Source organism: Trematomus bernacchii, unplaced genomic scaffold (genome assembly GCF_902827165.1).
Source record: "Trematomus bernacchii unplaced genomic scaffold, fTreBer1.1, whole genome shotgun sequence".
Taxonomy (NCBI): domain Eukaryota; kingdom Metazoa; phylum Chordata; class Actinopteri; order Perciformes; family Nototheniidae; genus Trematomus; species Trematomus bernacchii.
In genome coordinates this window covers 7,422,469-7,449,512 of record NW_022987342.1, presented here as the reverse complement: position 1 = coordinate 7,449,512, position 27,044 = coordinate 7,422,469, and the positions used below count along the sequence as shown (strand labels likewise).

Below are 27,044 nucleotides of genomic sequence, written 5' to 3'. Positions count from 1 at the left end.
TAATCCTTTCATGGTGTAAACGATACCTTTTTGTTTAATACAAACAATTACATGCCTCAAATACCTCCAACACTTGTCATATAAAGAACGTGTGAAATAAAAAAAAAATAAGTGCAATAATTGTTATGTGAAAATACAGGTATTACTGTTATTACTGGCTGTTACTGCTTTACTTTTATCTGTTAACTGTCTTTTTTATAGTGCTGCTACTTTTTTTAACCATTGTTGTGTACTTATATTCTATAACTTTTAAAACGTTGAATAAAGTCATGGCCATTGACAAACCCTGTTAGCATTCCTAAGTGTCAAGTCCTACTTCAAACTTAAATATAACCTCATTTTGGATATTGTAAAATAAGTGCTGCATACTGTATAAGCTGTTCAAGAAATATGGACATGATTTGATATCAAACAAACAACTAAACTAATGTGTATGGGCCTTTCTTACCGCAGCCACGTTGACATGCCGTTGCAGGGTAAACGCAGGTGTTATTAATGGCCCCGTTCCATTAAGGTGGGTTAGGGCACTGGTAAAGTGCATGCTGGCTACGAGAATGGCTGTTACACAATAATAACAACGTAACCACAATTAAGTGTTAATAGTATACATTGATTAATTGCACTGGTGTTAACCTAGCAATGACATGACATATGGCTACTTCTGTGAAAATAATAATTCAAACAGTAGCCTATATTTAAAATTATTCAGTTAATTTAACATTCAACATTTAAATTATAAGCTGAAAGTTATGTTTGTGTTATTAACAGTTGCTCCTCAACATCCAACGTTGTGAGACTGTAGCCTACTCAATTAAACGTTACACGAAATGTACAGGCCTACGTTGTAAAGCAGAGGTTTGACTTGAGGCCTGAGAGCAAAATGTCCCCTTCTGAGCTGTAGGCCTACTGAGTGAGGGAAACATATTAGTTGTATGGCATTGAGTTACAGTTAGCTCACATTATTTAGTCCCTTCCTCAAATTCACTTGAAAGACGTTTACACAGCAGCAATTAAGCTAGCAGCACGTACCTGTCTGCAGTTCCCGCGGGTGAGACCCCCCCGGGTAGTGTATGAAAATTGTCAATAAAGAAACAAACTATTTTGTAAATGGCCTACTGGAAGTTTTTCTCGTGAAAATTAAAAAAGGCCAAACGTTTCCCTCTTGTGGTGGCGCAACTACTAATGGGACTGAACTCTCGCGAGGCAGGGTGGCGCGAGCCTACCCAGCTTACGCACGAGCTTCGAGATCTCCGTTTACGTTATGCTAAACATATGCCTGATGATGTCTAATCAAATATCAAATGTTGTTAACTTATGCACCTGCCATTATAGAAACGTTCTTTCTACATTATGAGTTGTGTGTCTCTCCTTGTTAAAGTCTAAACTAAGTCCAGATGAGATAGTTTGAGAAAATAAAAACCATAGGCTAATTTGGAAAGCACACACACTGCCTTTCAAATGTCCATCAGCTGAACACATCTTGTATAACTAGTTCAAAAGAAAAATAAGGAAATGTAAAACCATGTTTAATACATGAAATGTTGAATTCACTGAAATGAAGACAAACTATTAAATAATGATACATCTTATTTAATGAGTAGGCCTACAGTGAGACATGTGGGAACAAACACTAAAGAAACCATTAGGCCTGGAGAATCTGCAAACAAAACTTCCACACAAATTCAGAGATGTCATAAACTATTCATGAAAACTTACAGTATACAATCTCAACCGTGAAACCTGCCTTTGTGGGCCACTCAAAGGCAAAGTATTGTGTAACAATAGAAGTCATTTTACAATTCAGCATTTTTTCTTCCTTACAAGAATCCTGTCTCATACTATTAAAATATTCAAAGACAAGAGATGACAGATCCCAGGCATTAAAAGAGAATCCCTCCTAGTGGGAAATGATCTACTACAACATATTGTAGAGATAAAGTGCATACAAGTCATTACAGTATGTTTGTGTTTTACTGGTAACCTGTTTCCATTAAACAAATGCCTCCAAAAAGGAGGCAACACAGAGTAGAACATGTTTCTGGTTATGGTAAATATAACGATACAGCTTCATACACTTTAAAAGTACAGAAGATTGCACTGTATGAGAGTCAGCCTTTCACCCACTTATAAGTATCATAGATACATACTCATGTTTACAAAAATATTGATTGTAAAGCTAAATATATTCTTAACAAGCCCTAAGATATTATCACAAATTCCTATACTGTACTTTTCCTATTTTCTAGGTTTCTTTTCTGTTGTATCCTGTGCTTCACCACAGGTCGGGCTCCACCCAGACGATCTTCTTCTGCTCCTCCCAGATGACGGTGCGCAGGCTGCTCAGCAGGGAGGCCTGGTCACACCAGGAGTCAGGGGCCACGCTGTGATACAGGCAGGGCAGCTTGTCCAGCAGTGGCTCCTCGCTCCTCGAACACGCCAGCAGACTCTCTTCTGACTGGTTGTGGCGCTGCAGCTTTGACCTGGAAGTGTAGGAGGAATTAACAAAATTAATAAAAAAACAAAAAAGATCATATTGTTTGTTGGCAAATTCCATATGCAGACCATTATTTTCCATTAATGAACAGAACTGGGTGCAGCGTTGGAGGCAGGGCCCTGTTCTTATATGAAAGATGCTCAGTGGTGCAGGAAACCAAAATGGCCTGAATCTCCTGGGGATCTTCCGCATCCATTGCGCCCATAGAGCATGCGCACTTATGTTTTCCAAGAGCCTCGCCTACTACTTTTAGCCCATTGTACACATTTAAATGAAGGCCATTCAAGTATTCGTTGTGTGAAGTTGATTTATGTGAAAAAATATGATCTGCTGATTTACAGTAGTCTCCTTCCCAATGTAAATCAATGTTTAACCTCTAACCAGCTCAGATTGTTACATTCACAAGACTTCTTTTTGAGCATTGATATGAAAGGACGTGGTTCTACTGTATGATCAGTGTCCTTTGCAGCGTACTGCGTACTGCTACTGAGAAATGCAGGCTGCAGAATGTCCAAAATGACCAATCAGAATCATGTATTCATCGAAGCAGTGTAATAAATCTGTATATTTATTATCGGCTACGATTGAGTTTAAGGGGAGAAAGTTCTTTAGAAGATCAACATTTAACATCAGGTTTATTATCAGTCCCTCCTGATCAGAGGAATCAGGTTTCACTCTTGACGTAAAGCAGAGTATCAGTTTTTCCATTGGCAGCAGCCTCAATGGACCAGAACACATTGCAGACAAAGAAGGAACGTTTGTGTTGTCTTAACTTCAGTGGGAAAACGACATGCTGTTCTCATGTTATTGCTTATTTAGCCCACAACACAAGGTTGGAACTTTGAGCTGTTAGTTGAAAGGATTAAACATCGTTCAGGAAAAAGTAGGATCATTGTCGATGGATGTATCTACTGTACTGGTATACACTGAACTTCACAAACTGATGATGTAGACATTTGGAGGCTAATACTCTCAAGTGGCAACATCTAATAGCCAGCAGGAGTTGACTTTTGCAAAAAGAACCCAGATTGTATTGAGGTCTATGAGAAAATGACCTTACTTATTGCTAGATTTATTAGATCAGTACACATTTCTTTACTTTTGTAAAGTTCCTAGGTTTATGCTTTCAATCTAAATCAAGTCTTATTCAGGAATTAATGTTCACTTTGTAAACTAGGGTAAACTCAGGGTAAAATAGACGATAGAGCAGCATGTGCCAATTGACAAGTCACTACAGCTTTAAGTGGAGCATAAGTGCGCTGCTCCTCAGATCAGGGGAGCGGCGGAACAATCCCACCTTGACTGCCACTGCACTCATCATGCCGTTGTGTCCTAGGACAAGACTCTTCACCCTAAATTGCTCCTGCGGGTATTATCCACAGTATTGATATATGTAATATGTCATGTAAAGTGTAATATCTGTTGTCTATTAAGAGAGCAAACCAAATCTGCGGCCAAAGGGATCATGGGAATAACTGATCAAAGTAAATATATGTGTTGTAATTTGTACTCACCCTTCAGAACATAGAAACGTATCAGTGTTGAGATCAAGTTTAAACTATGTAAACATTGTCCGGCTTATCGTGATTGTCTAAATGTGATTTCAGAGAGCACTGTGGTGAACTCTTTTAGAATTTCTATGAAGAAGGAGAAAGATTTACCTCAGTTTGCGTGCACTACGTGCAGTCTGGCCGATGAAGATGATGATGGGGAAGATCTCAGCCCGGCGCAGCCGACGCACGCAGTCCAGCCCCAACGGCAGCACACAGTGAATCCCCTGTGAGAAGAGGGGGGACGGACATATGGAAGAGGGGTTATAAAGAGGATTTTTGAATACGCAGGATTGCTATTACATTAAATATATTTAAGGCATAATATGTAAAGATGTCTGAAATGATTTAATCCTTGTTTTTACTTTTCATGGCAAATCTAAAGCCAGAGGCAGATAGTGTTTTTTTAAACAGTTAATTAGAGAAATTATGATAGAAACATAATAATAAAATACTTCAGTTTGAGCAGTTTAAGGTAAATGTGCCTCACCAATGTAACCCTTTTCTGTCATAATTATATTATATTTTTTATATAGTGTTTCCCACAGAATTTGTTTCTATTTGTGGGGGCACCGCACCGCACCCCCCCCCCCCGGCAAGAAAAGCCAAAGGCCCCTTAACCTATTTGGGTGGCCCACGCATCCACCCCCCCATCAAATAAGAAAATACATGCGAGTTCATGGCTAGCGGACAATGTTTTTGTTACTCTGTGTTGCGTTGTTAATGAATGAGACACACCGGAGTTGAGGATCTGTGGGGTTTATTCTCCCAAAAATATAATTTACAATTTACAATTTAGGCATTTAGCAGACGCCTTATTCCAAAGCAACTTACAATGACCTATTTCAGGGACATTCTCCCTGGAGTAACTGAGGGCTAAGTGCCTTACTCAAGGGCACACTAGTGGTGGTGTTCCAGGCAGGATTTGAACTCGCAACCTTCCGATCATCAGCCCACCTCACTATCCATTAGAGTCTAATGGATAGTGAGGTGGGTCTAATGATTAGACAACCAAAAAAAGAGATCCATTTGTGGCGGACGATATTTAATTGTGGCGGCCCGCCACAAATAAATCAATGTATGGGAAACACTGAGTTATATTTAAAATGATATCTTAACATGTGATCCAACAGCGTTTGTTTCATAATGAAGAAAACGTGATCCTGAAACGTAATATTCTTTTCATATTAATATACTTTTTCAGTATATGGAGTTATAACAGACCAGTGTAGAGGTGTGTGTGGGTACTTTGTAGAAGCCTGAATGAATGATCGGAACATGGTGTGTATGTAACATATGTGTGATGCTGCATATTTATCAAGGTTATGGAATAAAGTCTGGACTAAAGCAGTGATACAACAGCGTCATCCATAGAGCCCCACCTGTGTGGAAATGTTTTAAGATTTATTTTCACTGTTTTAAATCCATGGATCAGTCCATTTAAATGAAATGGACTGATCCATGGATTTGACCAGCCTCCAATGAGAGATTTGAAATATAAGATGATTTGTTTGTGTGTTGAGTTTTCTGACCTTCTTCATGACTTTCTCCACGCTCTGCAGCGTGTAGCAGCAGTTTCTCCCCTGCTCACACTCCTCCAGGATCTCAGACCTCTGCAGCCGGGCTGCGTGCTCACTGGAGCTCAGCACCTCTGTAGAGCGGTGTGAGGGGGGGTGAGAGGGGGGTCAGGGAGGTTAGGCATTACATCTATGTAAATGTATGTTCTTAATGCTATTTTCTGTAATATAAAATTGGCTTTATAATTCCGTCGTACATGTTGATCAATTATTCCAAACAGTTGCAGTTCAGAATTCTAACTAGTTTTATAATTTCATACATTTTACAAGCTTTATGAGAATTCCATGAAAGTGTAAATTCAGAAAATGATTCAACATAAATGTAATCTATTGGCAGTGCCAGTTTTTTTCATCTGCATGTCTTGTATTTCTTTCTTTCGAATACACTAGTCCAGGGGTGTCAAACTCAATTTCAACTCGGGCCACATTAGCATCATGGTTGCACTCAAAGGGCCAGTTTTATATATAAGACTATATAAAAAGACATATATAAATATTTAATATATATAAAATAATGTATTATATTACATCATTGCCTCTGCATTGGATTATTATCGGATAGGGTAATAACTTCATAATTAACTACGTCTGAAAGCAGAAGTCTAGGGCAAACAATTGCAAGTCTCTTCAGTGAGAATGTCACAATATGATTTAAAAAGAAAAGCAAGAAATTTTGAAAATAATTCGTGAAATTTTGAAAAAAAAGTCAGATTCTGAGAAAAAGTTCAATTTGAGATGCATTGTGGGACATGTAATTTATGGGCAACGTGCTTCTGTAAATCGGCATGTAACCGTATAATAAACATATTATATTCTTTGCAAGCTCTTGTGGGGCCACATGAAATGAAGTCACGGGCCAGATTTGGCCCCCGGGCCTTGAGTTTGACACCCCTGCCAGTCCATAAAGATAAAGATATTCCCACAAAGACAAATAAACTTTAATTACACCTTATCGTTGCAGGAAACTGGGCAAACATTTGATAGCCTCCATCATTTGTATTACTATGGGTTTACAAAGTGTATTTCCTTCCTGGTTAGCAGCAACAGACAAACATGACCTGTCAAGTCAAACAGAGCAGCAAACGAAACTGCCTCCCTCCTCTCCATCTAAAGATGCGTCTCGCTCCAGCGGACACAGATGTGAAATATAACATGACATGGTTCCCTAATAGCACAGTATTTCTTACCAGGCTCACAGAGCTGGAAGCCCTGCCAGTCTGCCAGCTTCTTGTCCAGGATGTGTCCCAGGATGGAGGGCAGCAGCAGGACGGGCCTGCAGACGGGGGGGAAGTGGGGGGTGACCAGGCTGTAGGGCATGAGGGTCAGACAGCATTTGGGTGCAGATGTATCGCCTACAAAAAAAGAAATTCAATGAATATCAAACAGCAGATGTAAAAAGCTTTAAAGAAAGATAATATCCTTTTGTGACTGCACTGAAAAAACTGAAACGTTGACTTTAATTATGTCAACAAATGTAATTAGGTTAGATCAGATATATTAAGTTGAACATAGTTAGTGTGTGCTGCTGCAGGCTGTACCTGACTCGGTGCTCTTGGGCTGCTCCTCCTCCACACTGACCCACAGGGGGTTCCTGCCCTGGCGCATGGTGCCCACAATCCTCACCGCCTTCTGCTTACTCTCGGCCACCAGACGCCCAGCCTGATGCAGCAGAGGAAAATATTCAAGTTTTCACTCCCGACTAGTCACATGGCGTCACTTTTTACTGCAATTGGTACCTGGCTAACCCTAACCCATTGAGAGAGATGTATGTGCAGGGTAGTCAAATAGTATTACATTAGGGTGGGGCAGTATATTGGTATACAGTTGCATCTTAATACATTAGAATATTGTGGAAAAGTTAATTAATTTCAGTATTTCATGTGTTTATTTGTTTTAATCTTGATGATTACAGCATACAGCTAATGAAATCTCAACATTTGAATATTACAAAAGACTAATAAAAAGAAGGTTTAATACAGAAATGTCGACCTTCTGAAAAGTATGTGTCATGTGCATGCACTCACCTCCTTTTGGATGAATAACTGCATTATTGCAGTGTGCATTAGCTGCATTAGCTGTAAGCCGCAATCATCAAGATTAAACAAATAAAGGCTTGAAATCATTTAATTTGTGTGTAATGAATCTAAATAATATGAGTTTCACTTTCTAAATAGAAGGACTGAAATGAATGAACTTTTCCACTATATTCTAATTTATGCACCTGTAATATTAGAATAGATATCGTCTTACCAGCCTCCAATGATTAGTTCACGTAATATCATTCATCTTATCTTTTCCTGGTTTTGAAAGCTACAATGGGTGTTATTTTCTAAACTTACAAGACTGTTTTATCTGTTCTATTATGCACCACTAGGTCAGAGTCATTAGTGATTCTTTTTCATCAAAAATTTAAAAAAACATTTATGCAAGCACCCACAGTCAACGGTACATTATCGTCCCAAAAACATATTGAAATATTGGATCAGAAATATCCTGATATATGTTTTTTTGCTCTCCCAGCCCTTACTTCAACATGTAAATAACATTATGTAAGTCACTTGAGTGAAATGAGTTTTGTAACTACTTGGTTAGGATTAGAAAAGGATCATGTTTGAGTGTAACAAGTGCCTTTGTTAACATAGTAACTCAACAAGTACATTAGAAATAAGTACAGTATACTATGTAGCTACTTTATGTCACTTCAATTAAGTTGCTAGGTTTTGGTTTCATTTAGGACATCAACTTCGTTCTTCTGTGCAAATCCTCTGTTTGTTTGTCCCCTTCCATCCACCCCAACCTCGTCTCTATGCAGACTTTCTCACCCTGCATGACCTGACTTCCACTTGAACTCTAGTCAGAAATACTACATCCCATACAGGCAGCCCTGCAGGAACAACACTGACGTCAGAGGGTTACGTTGAGGGTTATAGTGATGCATAGGGCCACTGACTAAGATGCTGGGAGTGAGAAGTGGTTGTCCCATGAGTTATTACAGTGATATTCTGTATTAGAACAAGGTGTGGCAGTATTTTGGAATACTTTTACCTTTAGGGACTTCTTTGTTTGAAAGCTCATGTCTTCAATCGCACGAATCAGAAGTCGCTGTGCCCTGCGCAATCAGAAAATCATTAGAATGTGCAGTTTAAAGCAGTGTGAGTGGAGATTTATTTTTAACTTTGACATATTTTGATGATTCTAACCCCATCTACTGTATGTTTGACAAGAATCGTCCAAACATTTCCATATTCCACATCATTTTACTGACCTGTAATAGTGGGGTACATTTCCGCTCTGAAGGTCCAGCAGCTGGCAGGGGTGAACCAGGCTGGCTCTCCATGAGTCCTCAGTGCCGGCGGGTCTTGTGTTGGTCACATGAAGGATGTCGTTGCAGGACACGGCCAGAGCTCCGTTAGGGCCCGCAGGGAGAGACATATTGACCCGTACGTAGAAGGAGTCTCCGGATGACATCTCACCGCCCTGCAGCGGCTGCAGCAGAGCCTCATAGTCTAAACAGACAGAGGAAGACACTGTAACTACAGACACTGTATATTTGGCGTACTGATCAGACACAGGAGTCGCTTCAGTGGAAGACTCATTCCACCAAGGTGGGGTCCTAGTGGAGCCTCGCAGCGGTGAAACTGTGGCGCGCTTACACTGTAGGTGCGCCGCATTCGCGCTTCAGATGAGGCTCCCTACGGAAAATGAAGCACCCTCCGCAAAATAATGCACCCTCCGCAAGCTGAGGCCCCCTCCGCGAGGTGAGGCCCCACGCAGTCTGCGTGATCGGCCTGTAGGGAGGGGCGGCCCTGACCTCACTTGTCTCCAGTCAATATGAAAGCATGAGTATAAAAGTGATGTAATAAGGCACACCTCATAAAAACAGCAGGCCAATAATAGCAGTTATATCCTGGTTCTACTTCAACAAGTCACAGATAGATGAGATTTGTCACATGGCAGCTGGACATCAATCTAATTTCAAGAGAAACAATCTGCTTCCTGAAGGCTTCATAACAGCAGAACCATAAACTTCACTTCCTGCTAGAGCCAAGATACAGTCACTGTGATTTGAAAAAATGAAGTCAAGCTGTATGATTTTGCTCTTGTGTGTGTATGTTTGTAGGCAAAGGCACATTTTCTTTTTGAAAATGTAAAGGGCAAAGCATGAAGAAGCAGGTATTTGGATATGACATGGGAAATGTAGTCTATTATGATATTCTTTTGGTTGCTTGGATTGAGATACTATGGATTTATGATGAGACGTACCATCTTGCCTGGGCCGGAGGGAGAGGTGACAGAGGCCTGTGACCTGGCCAAGAGCCCACATGGCTTCCTCTAAAGTGGAATCTTCCAGCACCATCCTCAGAGCCTTCTGGTTCTGCTCGTACTTCACCTGCACAATAACAGTTATGTGAGAAATGTACGGAAGCCAATGGTGATCAGTGTTCTGAATCTAATCTAAATCGTTTTCTCTCCTTTGTTTATGACGTAAGAACAGGTGAAAAGAAGATTTGCCAGGATAATCTTTCTCTAATCGTTCCTTAATATTTTTTTCATCTGTGGAACAGGTGCAAAAAAATGTGGCTGAAAAAACTAAGATTTGCCAAGATAGTTTTACAAAGTTTATTTTATATATCGTCATGCAATTCAGTAAGTAATGGCATATTTATGTCTGAGCTGACAGCAGATTGGTGCAAATTAGATCAACTTCTTTTTACATATACTTCAGTCTTTAGCACAAGAGAAAAAAAACGACTTGGATCAAAACCAAAAAGTGGATCATGTGTCTTCTTGGGCTTCCGTAGATGTCTTCTAGGCAAAATGATGTGTTTAGAAACATATTTAAACCCACCTCCACTATCTGTGCCCCGGGGCTGATGCCCACAGTATGGGCAGCGGTTCCCTCTGTCACCTGGTGCACAAACACTCCGGTCTTATTCCCTCCCACCACTGCCAGCTGGCTGAGCAGCGCGTCTCCCTGGAGGGAGATGCTGAGAACGCGGCCGTTAATCCGAATTGCTTTTGGACGAGAGCGCATCAGGAAGGGAGGGGCTAGGGTTTTACATAGGCTGGTGAGGAGAAAGAAGGAGAGGAGGAAAGTTTAGAACATAAAAAAAACATTTTAATTATTAAAAGTGACATCAATGGTATGGAAACATTTTACTTCTCACTGAGAACAGAGAAAATCATTTCAAATGATACAGCCTACAAACCTATACCCAGTGTGTTGTATTGTTACTTGACCTCAACACCTAAACCTATACCCCCCTCAAGATGTATGGTCCCTCTAGCTCCCACTGCCTTTCCATTTATACACCAAAGGCCTTTCCCATGGACGCTCCGAGCCACTTTGTATGTTTTCAGTTTACAAAGCCAGGGCTGTATATTTTGTTTTCTCGAGGATGTATTTGCTGATTTGAAAAAAGTGTTTGGGATGAGAATTGCTGACCATACCTTTAAATGTGAGGGTCAGCACACGGTTATTATTGAAAATCAAATCTAGTGTGATGGATGAAATATAAACAAGTCCCTTCCCCTCTTTGTGCTCTGTATGCACTATATGAGATCTTACAGTATATATCAGGCATTCTCAACCTTTACTTAAAGCCCACTTCTAAGGACCACCTTTCCAAATAAACAAGAAATAAAACAAAACACGCCAAATTGAGAAATAATAAACTGGGTTGTTAATATGTGTGATGTGACTGTCAGCTACCAAAATGTATTCTAATGTATTCACTTTAAGGCTCATATTTCTTTGACTGACTCAGGGATATACTACCAAATTACTTTTTCATTTAAAGAGCTATTATTTTGTGTCACTGCATTCGAGGGAACATCAGCTATAAAAGTAAACCATTCATTTTGTATTATTGCCATGGTGATACTTATTGAATGGCCATTTGTGATGGTCAACGCATTTTTTATTTACATTACTGTATGTATTTTAACATTTAGATATAACAGTATAAGTGAATTAGCAAATATTTAAATGTATTTAAACCATTTGCCAGTAATTCAAGTAGACTGCTTTCTGTTCTACACAAAAATGCTTAGTAATATGAAACGGTTTATTTATAGCAATGTTGGTCCTCACCTGCCGGCGCTGGAGCCTTGGGAAGAGGAACGCCTGTGTCTCTGCATGTCTGCACTCTCCACTAAACAAAAGAGAGGCTGTTGAATCATTTGCCATCACGGTTGTTTCCCCAGGAATAATGTGCATGTGAGTTAGTGTGTCACTTTACAGCCCTGGCACAGGTCCAACATTGAACAAAAGCTAATGACAGTGCTGCCAAACAACAGCAAACCAGCACCCCCCCACACACAGACAGTCACTTAGCCAAAAAAGTTTTTCATACCGTGAGGGATAAACACAAAGTCGTCCAATATGGATTCATTGTCCAGTGTGTCCAAGCTGCAAGAGAGAAGAAAAAGCTACATGAACACATTTATCAGAATGATTTCAGTTTGAACTTTCAGGCATAATACACTGATGAATTTCATTCTTTATACTGAGCCCGCTTTCATGCTAAGCACAAGATAATGATCTGTCACGCTATAACCCACAGATTGGTTTAGTGAGTTGGAATATTTATATTCCTATGACGACAAAGATTAATCGTAAATTGATAATCCACCTGAAGCTGGATGCCGTCATGGTAACAGAAAGGTATGCAGTGGTCAATAACAACTTTACTTCATTCTTCCTGCTGGGTGTCATGCCAAAAGCCTCGCCGGCTGGAACTCATAACGTCTTTTCAAATTAAAGCACGAGCTCAATCAATATAATAATAGTGTAGATGAACGTGGAAACACACACCTGCTGTCTGCATATAGAGCTTCCACTCTTCTGCGGAGGGACTCGGGGCTGGGGGGCTCTGCGTTTCGGGATCGGACACTACTCGCTGCAGCATCTTCACACTATACAAAAATAGACATTAGAATATAATAAAAATGATTTTAACAGTCATTTAATATACTGGTTTGTTGAAAGCATCAACAAAAAAAGATATTACAAATGAATAAATCTGAATTTCTGGGATTAAAAGAAAAAAACTCACACACTTGAGTAAAAATCTAGAAAATTATCTGAAATATGATCAAAAATCCTCTGGCTCCCATGTATTTATTTTGACCCACAATAGCACTAACACATTTCAATATTGGCACAAAAGTGATACCTAAGCTTCAGTTCCAAAATCAACATGATTTTTTCAATTCATCACCTGAAAAGAAAGATAGAATAAAAGCCCCAAGCACTTCGGTTGATACTACAAATGTTAATCTTTGACGAGGACATATTATGCTTATTTTAGCCAATAGAAGCGTTACATAGTGATGTTGTTTTGTTATGGAAGCAAACAGTATTCCCATTAAGGCGTTTTGCCCAAAAGCAAAATAGGGTCTCTTTGAAAAATGGGTGAAAATTATAGTTGGAAAAAACGAATTTGTTTCCTTCCTGTTGTCTGTTATTTGTTGTGACTCAGAAATGAAACATTAGTGTATTTGAGGGGATGATTTGGATATGTTGATCATATTAAAGGGACGATTGAGCTCTTTGGCAATAAGAGATATAAGACTTACACACAATTCTTGTTGGTAAGATCAATTCATTGGTGGTTTTGCTATTAAATGGTATTTGTTGACAATATCAAGCATGTAGACAACTTCCAGCCTGATCTCTTAACACAAGGATCTGTACATGAATTTGACAGAAAATAAAACAAGAGAAAAATACTTCACACTCTCACACACACCTCTGAGTTGCAGAAACTGGTTGACAGTGGATTGACTGCGTCCATGCGGCAGAGTTTGCGTCTGGTGGGCATTCTGGGCAGGCATGGGGATGCTTCAAAGCTGGATCTCGGGCTCTCCCAATCCATGTCCAAATCCTTTAACAAGAGCACAGAGATTAGCATAATCATGTCTGTATGCTGTGTGTTTATGCGTGCTGAAATGTGCTTGAGTGGTGAATCACATCAGAACTCTGCCGGCGCCCCGTGGCGCTGCCGGTGGCCTTCAGGCTGAAGACGCGCTCCTGGAGCTCCACCTGCTGACACCTCAGGGCGTCCTTCTCAGCCAGGGTGCGGGCGATCATGACCTGGGCTTCATCTCGGAACACGTACGCCTAAAAGCACAGGAAACATTCAACTTGACATACCTGTTGGGGAAATATTTTCCTAGGCCCATAACTTTGACCCATTTGATCAGTTTGTACTTCACAGGCCTGCAACCCTGTGCTCCCGGTGTTTTGTCTCCCTGTTCCTGCCTGTTGGCGTCAGCTGATAGAGGTGTTATTGTGCTTTGCCTGTTTTATCTTGTTATGCAGCATGTTGATTATTCTCTCAGAACCAGCTAAATACAGGGGTCTGGGGTAGAGATCTTCAGAATTGGTTTGGCCACCGCTGTGTCACCTCATGGCACACGACATGCCTTCTGAATTCTCCGGCCGAAGCTCCAAATAAACCGTCAGTGTTTGCCATCAAAGTTCCTGCTCTTCCCGTGTCTCTCTGAGTTTCGTCTCCATTGCTTCAGAAGTTTCCATCACAATACCTAAATGACACAGAATTGACTGTACAAAGAACGCCTTATTTCTTATTCGTGCAGATAAACGCACTCAGACCAAGTGTACGCCAACCGTAACTCAAAACGTTGATATGCACATCACTCAATCAGGTATTGTCTGGATGAAGCAGTATTACAGTCTCTGGCTGCCACAGAGGCATGCAGGATGTCGTCAGTGTGGCGTCTGTGGCTGGTAGCTTTATAGCGTTCGACACATTCTTGTGAACATATCAACTCAAGAACAATACATGAGAGAAAACTTGGAGCAGCAACCACGTTTGAGACATGTATTCTTGTGTAATAATGCATGATAGAACTGTACGTTACATAACCAATGTGATTGGTGATGAATGATTTAATGAAAATAAATAAAAAACACGTTTTACTCCACACTGTGTTGCATTTGCTATCAATCTAATTAGATGTCACTCGGCTTGTGATGTTCAAGTCACCAAAAATATACATTTTAAAAACTCAACAGCAAAGTCTCTTTCCAAAAATCAAGAACAGGTGCATCTTATCATGGACAGTTCAGTACAAAGAAAATAGTTCCTGCAATAGTTACTGCTCATTACAATATGTGGATCATCGAAAGTCAATGGAGATTTCTTCATGTGTCATGTGTCTTCAGATGTATTATTTTGGCGGTTTGAGCACCACACACGCTGAGTGCAATCTAGTTCCAATATATGATAGGGAGGGCAGAAATCTCTACAGCTGATACCTAAACAACTCTAATAACACTACGACTTTCTACACTGATAAGTCGCTCTATGAGGAATAACATGTATACTTGATTCATGGGGTGAACTGTCCCCTTAAGTGTTTCCTGCCTGGTTTTCAAATGTAGGAATTTGGATTTTCCTGTCATTAATGGATTAAAAAAATAGATAACTTTAAGAGCGAGAGGCAGGACACACAAGGCATGCCAACCCCTTAGTCACATGCAGATGCTGTGCGTCACACATCTTACAGCAGGCATGATTCACCCATCACACCCCTGAGCTGTCAGTGTGCTGTTGCTTTCTGCACAGCTCCAGTGGAACAGCTGGCAGCTCTGTGAACACCTGACAGTGGATGTGTGTGGGTGGATGTTTTATTTCATTGTTGTGAGTGTTAAAAATAAACTTGCTTTGAGATGACTATACATTTCTATTGAAATGATTTCAAGTGAATGGCTTTAACGTAACATAATAAATGCAATTGAATGGAGTAGGGAAAAATAACTCTATTTTGGCTTCCAGCGCATTTTACAACTTTAGACCCTAATAGAATGAATAAATGGGGTTTCAAGTGTTCGTTCTGGGTACTTGAGTTAGCCAAAAGAACGAAATAAAAGCTGATTTACAAACGTCTCTTTCCCAATGCAAGTCATTATTATTATTATTGTCCTACTTATTGTTTGTCTCAAATGTTACGGCTATTGTGACCACCCTGTTTCATTCCTATCACCTGCTTCTTTGAACAGTTTGCATTACGATATGTGCACATATCCAAATACCTGTTCCTTCATAATGTTAATAATGTATGTGTTTCTCCTTCCTGACAGATGCAGGTGCTCTCTTTTTGGAACATGTAACTACTACTAGCACAGCCAACAGATAGGGCAGGTGTTAGCCCCAGATCAGATATCCTGAATTTGTTGAACACATGTCCAAAGAATGCCCTCACATGAATAATATCCACTTACATTTTAGAAAAATATCTTATTCGGAACAGAGAGTTAGAGGTAGAATAAGTAAGAGAGCTGATATTCTATCGTCTCAAACTGCTCACACTCGACCGGTTGACATTTCAACAGGAAAAACAAACAGTGTGATGCAATGCAAGATCAGTTCCAACTAAGCCTAAAAATAGAATCCTAGACTGCAGGGCAAACAGAAATAAAATAATTGATGAAAGACAGGACAGATGAGATTGTTGTCAGTTCCTCACCTGGTCTCTCTCTGCCTGCAGCTCTTTCATCTGGTTCTGGATCACGGTGCTCTTCTGCTGGTGCATGGCGCAGTCCAGGGTCAGCTGCGTCACCTGGAGGCTCAGGCCCTCCTTCTGGCCCAACAGCTACACAAATAAACACATTATGTGAACTCATGTAAATATTGGTGGTATATCGTATAACCATTTAAAGACATAATATGTAACTTTTTTTTTTTAAATTAGTGGACCTGTGTTATATATTTTGTTGAGTTGTATACCTAGGTCAACCCAAATGTTTCCAACAGTTTTCAAATTTTAGCCAAGGTAATGGTTCATTTGATTTGGTCACCTGTTAGTGAAAGGTATGCATTCAGTTTGTTATTTATACCAGAAACTGTCATACATTCACTTGTTATCCCATTCAACACCACATTTCTTAAATAACACCATTTTGATCTTGGTATTTTTACCTTTATATTTTAACTGTAAGAAGAATGTTCTCATCAGATCTGAATTAATTAGCCAAACAAGCTGAGCCAAAATAGCAATAGGATTTGTTCAGCAGGATAATCTCCACAAACAGTATTTCAAACATGATTTTTGAAGTGTGTATGAAAACGCCAGAAGCTAAAAGCTATCACTATGCTATAAATGAGCTACACAATAGCCTGCTAAGCTAAAGGTAGCTAATGTTTGGTGTGATGATGTCTCATTTAGCCCCTTGTTGCAAACGCCGTTTTTAAAACACATAGAAGCTCTGGAAATTCCCAAATCGGTTATTAATTGACATAATTAATGTCATAGAACATAATGGGATAATTTTCTTAAGCTTAACTAATTTCCGGATCTTAGAAAACATTCCTGCAGCACTCTTTACAATGCCCATGTTTAGAGTTAAAAACAGAAGTTTTCCTCTGGCTTCTTCCCGTCATGGGACTGTGTAGGAGTAGGAAAATCATCTGGAATGTCATCTTTCATCACACAGTAGCTGTTTTGCTGAATTTACATGAAATGTCCTGATCGATGATGACACAGAAAAACATAAACACACACCCCACGCTTTTCCGAGAGCAGCTGTTCATTCTCCTGTCTGTAACACCGGAGCTGCTCTGCCAGTTCCACCTGGCTGTCGATGGCCTCGGCCAGATCCTGGGCCAGGATGTCCTGACGCGCCTGCGGAGAACAAGATAAGATGAAAGACTGAGACACAAGTGGATATTCACACTTTCACTGTGTAAAGATTATGTCTGAACGAGGATACTCCACATGAATGAGCATATAACACAGAATGATTAAGTGATTCTTCTCACTGGGTCCAGTTTTTCCGCCTTCAATAGCTGGCAGCGCAGACTCCTGAGTTCCTCCTGCAGCTGTGGAGTCTTCTGGAACGCATTCTCTGTTTGTGCCTTCAGCAGCTCAGTCTGCAGCTGGTACATCTGCAACAACACCAGAACAACAGTGCTTATTTACATGTTTAAACAAATTGATTGACAGTCACAAGGTATTCAATCAAAATCATAGAGAAGAGAAAAGCAGCAAATCTGGAAAGAAACTGATCATTGGCATTTTTGCTTAATAAATGGCTTTTCATTTTGATAACAGAGCTGGCCCTAAACATTTGCTCAATACAGAGTGCAGGGTTTTTCAATACAAAACATGTAATCTCCTGAACAGTTTGTGCATTTGTGTGTAGATATGACACATTTAGTGATTTTGGCAAATTATGATAAAAAAAAATGGGTGAAAAATAAAGAGCTTCCAGGACCTTTCCATGGTCCTAGCAACAAATTAATAATCTGGTAAACCGGTGCTAAAAATGTTTTGGCAGGTCTATTTTTTTGCATTTTGTTGTAATACTAATATTGGCCACAAGAGGCTCAGACATTAGGCTTGTTTGAGACGAGCTGCGGCTCGCCTCGAAAGTAGACGAGAATAGCCGATTGCAGCCGGGGGAGGTCTCAAAAAGCTCGCCTGAAGTCGGACAGCTCGGAATCAACTTCTTCTTCTTCTCTCGGTTTTTGGCGGATTGCAAACAACTTTAAGGTGCATACCGCCACCTACTGTACAAGAGTGTGTATCACCATATCATCCTATCACCACTTGTGGAATTATACCATGTATTTACGTTGTTTTAAATTCTTCCAATCAATCCCGTTTCATTCAAATATTTAAGAATGGCCTTCCTGGTAGCTCTTACCCCCTCACCTTCTGTCCCCAGTGTCCCCATCAGGCTCCACTCCCTTCCTGCCTCTCTGACCCTGTCTCTTAGTTTTTCCCTCTCTGTTTTGTACATGTTGCAGTGTAATATGATGTGTTCCACATTTTCTTTCACTCCACACCCCCTGCATTCTTCAACTTCGCTTTTTACCATTATAAACATTGTGCCGTTTAATCCTGTATGATCCAGTCTGAGTCTAGTGATGATGATCTCCTCCCGTCTGTTCCTTTCTGTATAGATCTTTGTTATGATTGATCTCTGTAACTTGTGGTATCTCCTCCCTTTCTGATCTTCCTCCCACCTTTTCTGCCATATTTCCATACCCTTCTTAATTATTGCTTTTCCTTCTCCTTTTCCAAGTGAAACTGGTATTGCTATTTCCTTCTGTAACGCATCTTTTGCTAATTTATCAGCATGCTCATTGATCTCCGGAGAGCAATAAAAAATGCAAAGAGACAGTACAAAGAGAAGGTGGAATCTGACTTCAAAGGCTGTAACACTAGGAATATGTGGGCGGGACTAAGGACAATGACTGACTACAAAGGAGCAGCGGGGGGTGCTGCGGGAGTGTCTGCGTGCGCATCTCTCCCAGATGAGCTAAACAGTTTTTTTGCACGCTTTGAGAGCAGCCAGGCTGTGGAGGTACAGAGGGACCAGGAGCTACACTGCCCTTTTGTTTTAAATAGGGCAGATGTGTGTAAATCCTTTAAAAGGGTTAACCCACACAAGGCTCCTGGACCTGATGGCATCCCTGGCCGTGTTCTCAGGGTGTGTGCAGTTCAGCTGGCAGAGGTGTTCACAGACATCTTCAACAGGTCCCTGCTGCAGTCTGTAGTCCCCACATGTCTTAAACACTCCACCATCATTCCTGTCCCCAAAAAGACAATCATCACCTGCCCCAACGACTACCGCCCAGTAGCACTCACCTCCATCATAATGAAGTGCTTTGAGCGGTTAGTCAAATTATTCATCACCTCCTCCCTCCCTGAATCTCTGGACCCCCTGCAGTTTGCCTACAGAGCAAACAGGTCCACAGACGACGCCATAGCCCTCACCCTCCACACTGCCCTCTCACACCTGGACCCGAAGAACAGGAACACATATGTGAGAATGCTGTTCATTGACTACAGTTCAGCATTCAACACCATTGTGCCCTCCAAGCTGGCCATCAAGCTCAGAGACCTCGGGCTCAACAGCGCCCTCTGCGACTGGATCCTGAACTTCCTGACGGGCAGACCCCAGGCAGTGCGGGTGGGAAACATCACATCCTCCACCCTGATTCTTAACACCGGTACCCCTCAAGGCTGCGTGCTCAGCCCTCTCCTCTACTCCCTGTTCACCCACGACTGCGTGGCCACACACAGCTCCAACACCATCGTGAAGTTTGCTGATGACACGACCGTCATCGGCCAGATCACAGACGATGACGAGACGGCGTACAGAGAGGAGGTCGAAAACCTGACATCTTGGTGCCAGGAGAACAACCTCCATCTCAACATCAGCAAAACAAAGGAGCTGATTGTGGATTACAGGAAGCAGCAGGGAGAGGGACACGCCCCCATCGCCATCAATGGGACTACGGTGGAGAGAGTCAAAAGCTTCAGGTTCCTTGGGGTCCACATCACTGAGGACCTGACATGGTCTCTTCACACCACCACCATCACCAAGAAAGCTCGACAGCGGCTCTTCTTCCTCCGCAGGCTGAGGAGGTTCAAAATGGATTCCAGGATACTCTGCAACTTCTACAGGTGCACGATAGAGAGTATCCTGACTGGCAGCATGACGGCCTGGTACGGCAGCTGCACCGACCTCGATCGTAAGGCTTTACAGAGGGTGGTGAAAACTGCACAGCACATCACCAGGACGGAGCTGCCATCCATGGAGGACCTTTACTCCCAGCGGCTCAGGAAGAAATCACTACGGATTATCAAAGACCCCCATCACCCCAGCCACAAACTGTTCTTTCTGTTGCCGTCTGGCAGACGTTACCGCAGCATCCGGGCAAGGACAAGAAGATTCGGAGACAGTTTCTTCCCGCGGGCAGTGAGACTGTTAAACAATTGAACTGTTGAAACAACATCAAACATTCAACTGCTACTCAGTAGTATGTATCTAATACCTAATATATATATATCATTCCAATAACTTGTATATAGACTCATACTGCACTATTCCACATCATAACTTTATTTCATTTTTATAACTATTACTATTTTTGTATTGCTCTTGCTCTTATTGTTATTATGTTATGTTATTATGTTGCATTGTTGGAGAAGCCTGTGACATAAGATTTTCAACTGCATAATTACTCTGTAGCTATGTCAGATTGACAATAAAGAACCTTGAACCTTGAACCTTGAACCCTTGAACCCCCTCATGTGCAGGTACCCAGCATAACTGCACATCTATTCCCCTCCTCTGAAGTCTCAATAAGCAGTGGTTAAGTTCAATAATGAAATCTTCTCTAACAGTTATTGTCGACTGTATGCTTTTCAAAGCAGATAGTGAGTCTGTGCATATCACCACCTTATCTGACTTCTTCAACCTATTGTAGCCCAATAATTGCTGCTAGTATTTCTGCTGTATAAACTGATAAGTTATGTGACACTCGTTTTGAGATTGATATTTTGAATTCTGGTATATACACGCCTATCCCCACACATTCTTGCTTCTTAGATCCATCTGTATACATTTTGAGGTAATTGTAATACTTTTCGTTCAGGTACATACTCGTTTTAATTCCCACTTCATTTATTTGCCACTCTTTTTTCCTTTCTATGATACTCACAATCTATGTTAGCTTCTGGGAAAAGCCATTGGGGAACACTGCTAAATGGGCTTGCTTTGGCAAACTTTATGGTCTCCACTCCATATGTCCTCGTTCTCTCCTTACTTGTCCAGCCAAACCCATGCCCCTGGAACTTTGTATATTCCCAGCAATCCTGTAGTATTCTGTTTGTGATATTTTCCTCTCCACTTCCTTGTAGCCTGACCAAGTAGGCCTATGACAGAGCAATTTTCTCTCTTCATGCACAAATGTGTTTAATCGTTAATGTCAGATATGTACTAAGTAAATACATTTGTTCCTGCTCAAGATTAGATTCAACTTTATTGTTATTGCACAGATTACAGGTACTGAGACAACGAAATGCAGTTTAGCTTCTAACCAGGAGTGCAAAAAGCAGTAAAGTGAAAAGTAATGTACACAATCTACAGAATAAAATATAGAATGAATTGAATGATGAATACACAGTGAGGGATATGAATATGCTAAGATATATAAAGTATGAAAACGGTAAGCAGTGCAAGTATAGTATAAAATATATAGATATTAATGTCATGATGATAAACATTGTGGAACAATGATGAAAAATGTGAATGGAAGTGGCGACGTAAAACTGACACAAAACAACAACAAACTTTTGCCGAGCCAATGGAGAGTTTCATCACCAGCACGGGGTAAAAACCACCAATGAGCGCTCAGCTCGAGATACCAGCGAGTCGTTTCCCATCAAGCATTTCGCTTCCGCAGCCCGTGGAGAGAAACTGCGCCGCCTCGCCGCGCCTCGCTCTCAAGTCTGCGGGCGTCTTTGTCCCGCGAGATTTCAACGTCTCATGTAGGCGAGCCTCCTGAGCAAGGCTGCGTTTCACTTCGGTTAAATGGATTCCTTGCGTCCCTCACTTGCGTCGTTTCCCTGCGACTAGTCCCTCCCACCAGGGAAGCATGGAGAGACGCAAGGAAACCACGAGAAGCAGGGAAATGAGTTTTTAAGAGCAATGGGACATCCTTTCCTCCAGAGGGTCACGTGAAGCGACGTCCGTTTGTGATGACGCTGCACAGCTGATCGTCTGACAGCAACCAGCTCTTCACACACACCCCCGCCTCTGTTAGTACACATTTACTGACACAAACATTTGTATCATCTGTTGTAGACCCAAATAAATAAAATCAAGAAGAACACATTCTCAAAAAAGATAAACGCCATTCTTAAAATGTATAAACGAACATTAGTTGGATTAATATTGATTAGAGTGCACAATAGACATAAAATAATTGAGAAGAAAAAGAGATATGTTATCTATCAAAACTCAGTTAGATTAACATTAATTGGATTGCACACTTTGTTTGTTTGTTTGGATATGTAGCAAATTAACATTTTAAATAGCACTTAATGACTGACTGAATGGAAATGACAATAAATGAAAATGTAAAACGAAAAAAGCGATCATGAAAATGTTTCCAATAAATGAATAAAATAATTTTTGAGCACTTTGTTGTTCAGATATATCACATATTTGTAACTAAATGATACATTAATTGAAACAAAACACGGTATAAACTGAGGAGTGAGTCCCGTGAGTTTCATGTGTTTTCTTCACTCCGCTGGGAAACTGCTCTCATGTCAAGAAGCATCAGATCAGTGCATGCGCTGCATCGTCCAATCAGTGAGCGATACACAGTAAGGGGGCGGGGCGAGTGTCTGAGGATTTCATCGAAGGATGGTCTGGTGGTTCCTCGATTATAGCTCCTCCATTATCGCTCCTCGCTCCTCGCTCCTCGGTCCTCCGGCAGAAATAAGGCCATTGGGACGCTACTCAAGATGGCGCAGACAAATCAACTTCCGGTGAGACCGAGACCGAGGAGCGAGGAAATGAAAAATAAGAGAAGTGAAACGCAGCCATAGTCGGACAAAATGACTAACCATCATGCAGCACTAGCAAGACGTTGATCGCAATTGCGCAGGTCTGCGCAGGTCTCGCTTGTCTCAAACAAGCCTATTTACTCCATGTTCTGAATAGGACCAAAATGATTCATGATTTGTTCGTAGTGAGTTTTAATTTCTCTCTGTACTTACTAAAAAAAAGGTTGCTTCATTGTGTGTGTGCAAGTGATGTTATACAGGTATGCATATGGAGAGACAGAATGATTCATTTAAAAAAGTATGACTGCACCCATTTCAGCAATAATCGGATGTCATATGTCACAACAAACAAATAGGAAGGGTCTTAAAATAAACAATAGAAGGAAAGGGGAACATCCAGGTGAGAAGCATAATTAAAGGGGAGGGGTGCAAACTTGTTTTTCACCTGTTTCAAAAATGTGCAAAAGTCCCTTAGAAAAGGAATTCACCTGGAAAACAAAAACATATTTCCTTTTTTCTTCCCGTTTCTTTCATAAGAAATAAAGGTCATAGACACAGGAGAGAAAATATGTATGAATACTAGTATATTTATATTGGACTTTTCATAACCCCTCTGTTCTGTTGTGATCTATTTCAAATGTTCTAATAAATCTAGGCTAAAAAATGTTTTTATTTACCAATCTTTTCCAGAGGTCTTTAACAACATTTGTTTTTATATATTTATTCATCGCTTAGAGTGTCAAATGTATTCAAAACTATCATTTTTGAAGCTTCATTATCTTTCAAAAATTGAAATGTTTGAAACTCATAAGCATGGTCAATTATTTTGTAATCAAATCATTGAATCAGCACAAAATATTGCTAAGTTAAAACCAAAATGCCATAACAAAAACAAAACCCCTGCCTCCATGTACAGTATCACATCTGTGCGTACAGTGCTGATCTCTGCTCTGTCATGGCACTCATCATGTCATACCGAGCAATCATTAAAGGGCTGTGTCTGTGATTCGGTCCAAGTCCAAAAAAAGTCAGAAGACTTAAATACAACGGTCAACATATATGTCACACAGGCTGAGAGATCCTGGCTCTTAAAACACTCCCGCACACTCCAAAAATACAACTGCTAAAAGATTGTAGTCCCCGAGCCAAAACCAAAATGACTCATCACTCAAGAGACCTGAAACACATTTCACAAGTGGCTCCCGAGGCATATTTAGTATAAGCTTCTAAATTGACATTAAGCAGATTGAAGTTCTTTAGCCCTGACATTTTTAGCACTTTCCCCTGAGATCACAGCTTTGTTTTTCAGGGAGGAGAAACATATTATAAGTATTTAGGGTGAGAAAGTTTATCACTGACCTGTATGTTGAGGTCGTGGAGGCGCATGTTCACAGCTGATTTATCCTCGATAGCTGCTGTGTATCGCACATACATGTCACACTTTTCATCCTTCATCTTGGTGATTTCATGCTGCAAAGAACACAGCTGCCTCCGTATGCGTTGGTTTTCAGACTGAAGGCATCTGGACTTCTCCTCATGCTCCATGATCTGCCTGACCTCCAGCTCCAGGGAGGCACAGAGAGCGCTCTTCTTGCTCGCCTCGTAACGCGCCTGCTGGAGCTCCTTCTGCATCCCCGTGACTGCTCTGACCAGATACTCCGTCAGCTCTGAGTACTTTATCAGGCCTGCCAGGAGAGCAACACCAGTCAAAAGCAAGTAAAAACAAAGAGACAAATATTGCCTTAAAACGCAGGAACACTTAAAGCTACAGACCACTGAATCTTGAAGGCTCAGTGCTGGGTTTGCGTCCAGTGACTTGGGTGTACAGGGGGGGGTAGTGGATCATCAGGCTCTCCAGCAAGGCAACAGCACCATTCCTGCCCTGGGTCCTCAGGAGGTCCAGCATATGGCCTGGAATAATGTTAATGTTAGATACAGTATCATCCCTCACCTTCAAAGCAGTAGACTTCATCCAAACATAAGTATTTCCCCAAGTGTCACTACAGAAGTAAAATAAAAAAAATGTTATTACTGCCCAAAGAAAAATAAATCTAACTGATTTGTTATCATCAAAGAGGAGATACAGGGTCCCATCATTTAATAAGGGGAGAGTGAAGCCCTCTATTGTGCACTAGTTAATTCAATGCAGTCAAATCTTTTCTTTTCACTATATCTATAAAGCGTCTTTGAGCACCTGTAAAAGCGCTAACAAAATAAATCTATTATTATTATTATTAAATGTACATTAAATGTTTTTGAACATACTGTCCTTAGTGATTGTATGTTATGTTTAAGGTGGAGCTGCTGTGATGCAGTAAAGATTTCAGACTTGATCTGACAATTATATATCATCGTTTTGTATCGCATCAAAACCATGTTTTATTTACAATAATCACAGTAAAAAACATATATAACAATATTAATAATAATAAAACTAAGCAAGAAGACAAACATGAAAGCAAATACTTAAAGCAAATAAATGTGTCCGAAAGTGTGACTGGAACTGCCTCTATCTCTTGGAGTCAACACACTAAGCAGTCAGTGTAAACAAACAGGACGTAAACAATCCACTTGTTACCTACAAACTGAGACATATTATGTCTTCTGTAACCCCTATGGCAGATTATTAACTTTGTTTCAAATCCAAGACGAGCAAGTCATAAATCTCACTGGTTCTCATGCTGCGGTTGGTAAGGTTGTGGCACGACACAATCTCATCCTCGTCCATCTCTGTGAGCACCCTGGCCTGCCTCAGGTAAGGGATCAAGATGCCCGGCTTCACCCCCAGGGAGATCCGGTGGCGGTTGTCATTAATCAGTTCCCACAGTTCCTCTTCGCCCATCTCCCCTAGGTTGGGACCCTCAGGAACACACTCCCCTGCCATTCTGAGTGTGTTATTTGTGTTTGACAGATAGAGGGTAGCCCGCTAGAGCAAACGGAGCGAACACACACCCTGAGCTGCAAAGGCAAAAAGCCGTCTGACTGGAAGCGTTAGAAAGTAACTATAAAAAGGGACAAGCTTTCCACGCCCTGTGGGTGTTTGTGTCAAAGCATTTGTGCATTTATTTGTGGGCGTGTAGGAAAAAAAACCTGTAAGACAAGACCTATGTGATGGGACCGTATGAGGTTTGGCACACACACAGAATGGTGCAAACAGAGCTGAACACACACACACACACACACACACTAAAAAAACATTAATCGAGTGAGCCAAACATTGTCTCCTCCATTCACACTCTTGGTGGCTTACTAACGTCTGTTTGCTTTGGACTGCTAATTCAATATCTAATCACATCATAAACCTCTTCCTTATTTCATCAAAAAGAGTGAAGCGTGATTTGTTCGGAGTCAAGCAGGTGTCCACAAACAAAGCCTCTTCCTGACACAGAAACATTAGATCCCATGCGCCTTAATAATTCCTAATCACAGTAAAGCAAACACATACCACACCGTTGACAGGAACAGTGAGCTGTGAAGTGCAAAGTCCTCAGAGAGAAGGAAATAAAGTGGGGGAAGGGGGGCTCAGAGGTGTTCTCACACTGACTAACTTACTGCTCCTGTGGGTGAACTTACTGTCTACCTTACTGTCGAGGGTTGATCGAGGTAAACAATGGAAGGGATGACGTAAATCCAATAGCCATGGGGAATATGGAAATGTAAAGACGTAATTTGAAAGAATATCTAAAAAATGCAGAAAGCTATTCCTGTATTTTGATGATGAATGGCAGGAAGCTGATTCAGGTGACAGTTAAATGTGATGGTGACAGAGAAAAAGATATGGAAGTCGTCCAATGTACAACATTAAATATGGCCGTTCTAGGCTTTTTGGGGTTTCCCTTTCCTGTAGTGTGTTATATAAGGCTATTACCTTACTTTGCAGCCCGGACCTTTCCCCCAAAACACATTTAGACGTGATCGCAACACAGAAGTACCTTTCAAATCCAATCATTTTTAAGACCTTTTAAATAATATTTAAGACCTTTCTAATTCTTTGGATCATATTTAAGACATTTTAAGGCCTTAAATTCTGATTATCAAATGTAAGACTTTTTAAGACTTTTTAAGACCCCGCGGGAACCCTGT

At 40.9% G+C, this 27,044-nt stretch overlaps 1 protein-coding gene across 1 annotated transcript; it reads right to left on the bottom strand.

The window, feature by feature from the left end:
* Positions 1–1,574: 1,574 nt before the first annotated feature.
* Positions 1,575–25,928, bottom strand: card14 (caspase recruitment domain family, member 14). Its single transcript, XM_034131217.1, has 20 exons — positions 25,632–25,928; positions 24,735–24,872; positions 24,321–24,646; positions 17,411–17,536; positions 17,154–17,273; positions 16,119–16,244; positions 13,597–13,746; positions 13,376–13,510; positions 12,439–12,539; positions 11,978–12,033; positions 11,716–11,776; positions 10,471–10,687; positions 9,885–10,011; positions 8,887–9,127; positions 8,667–8,730; positions 7,160–7,280; positions 6,809–6,973; positions 5,577–5,695; positions 4,156–4,271; positions 1,575–2,480 (listed from the first exon to the last, which is right to left on the bottom strand). The coding sequence occupies exons 1-20, from the start codon at positions 25,843–25,845 to the stop codon at positions 2,273–2,275; spliced, it is 2,931 nt and encodes a 976-aa protein (XP_033987108.1). The 5' UTR covers positions 25,846–25,928; the 3' UTR covers positions 1,575–2,272.
* Positions 25,929–27,044: the final 1,116 nt, after the last annotated feature.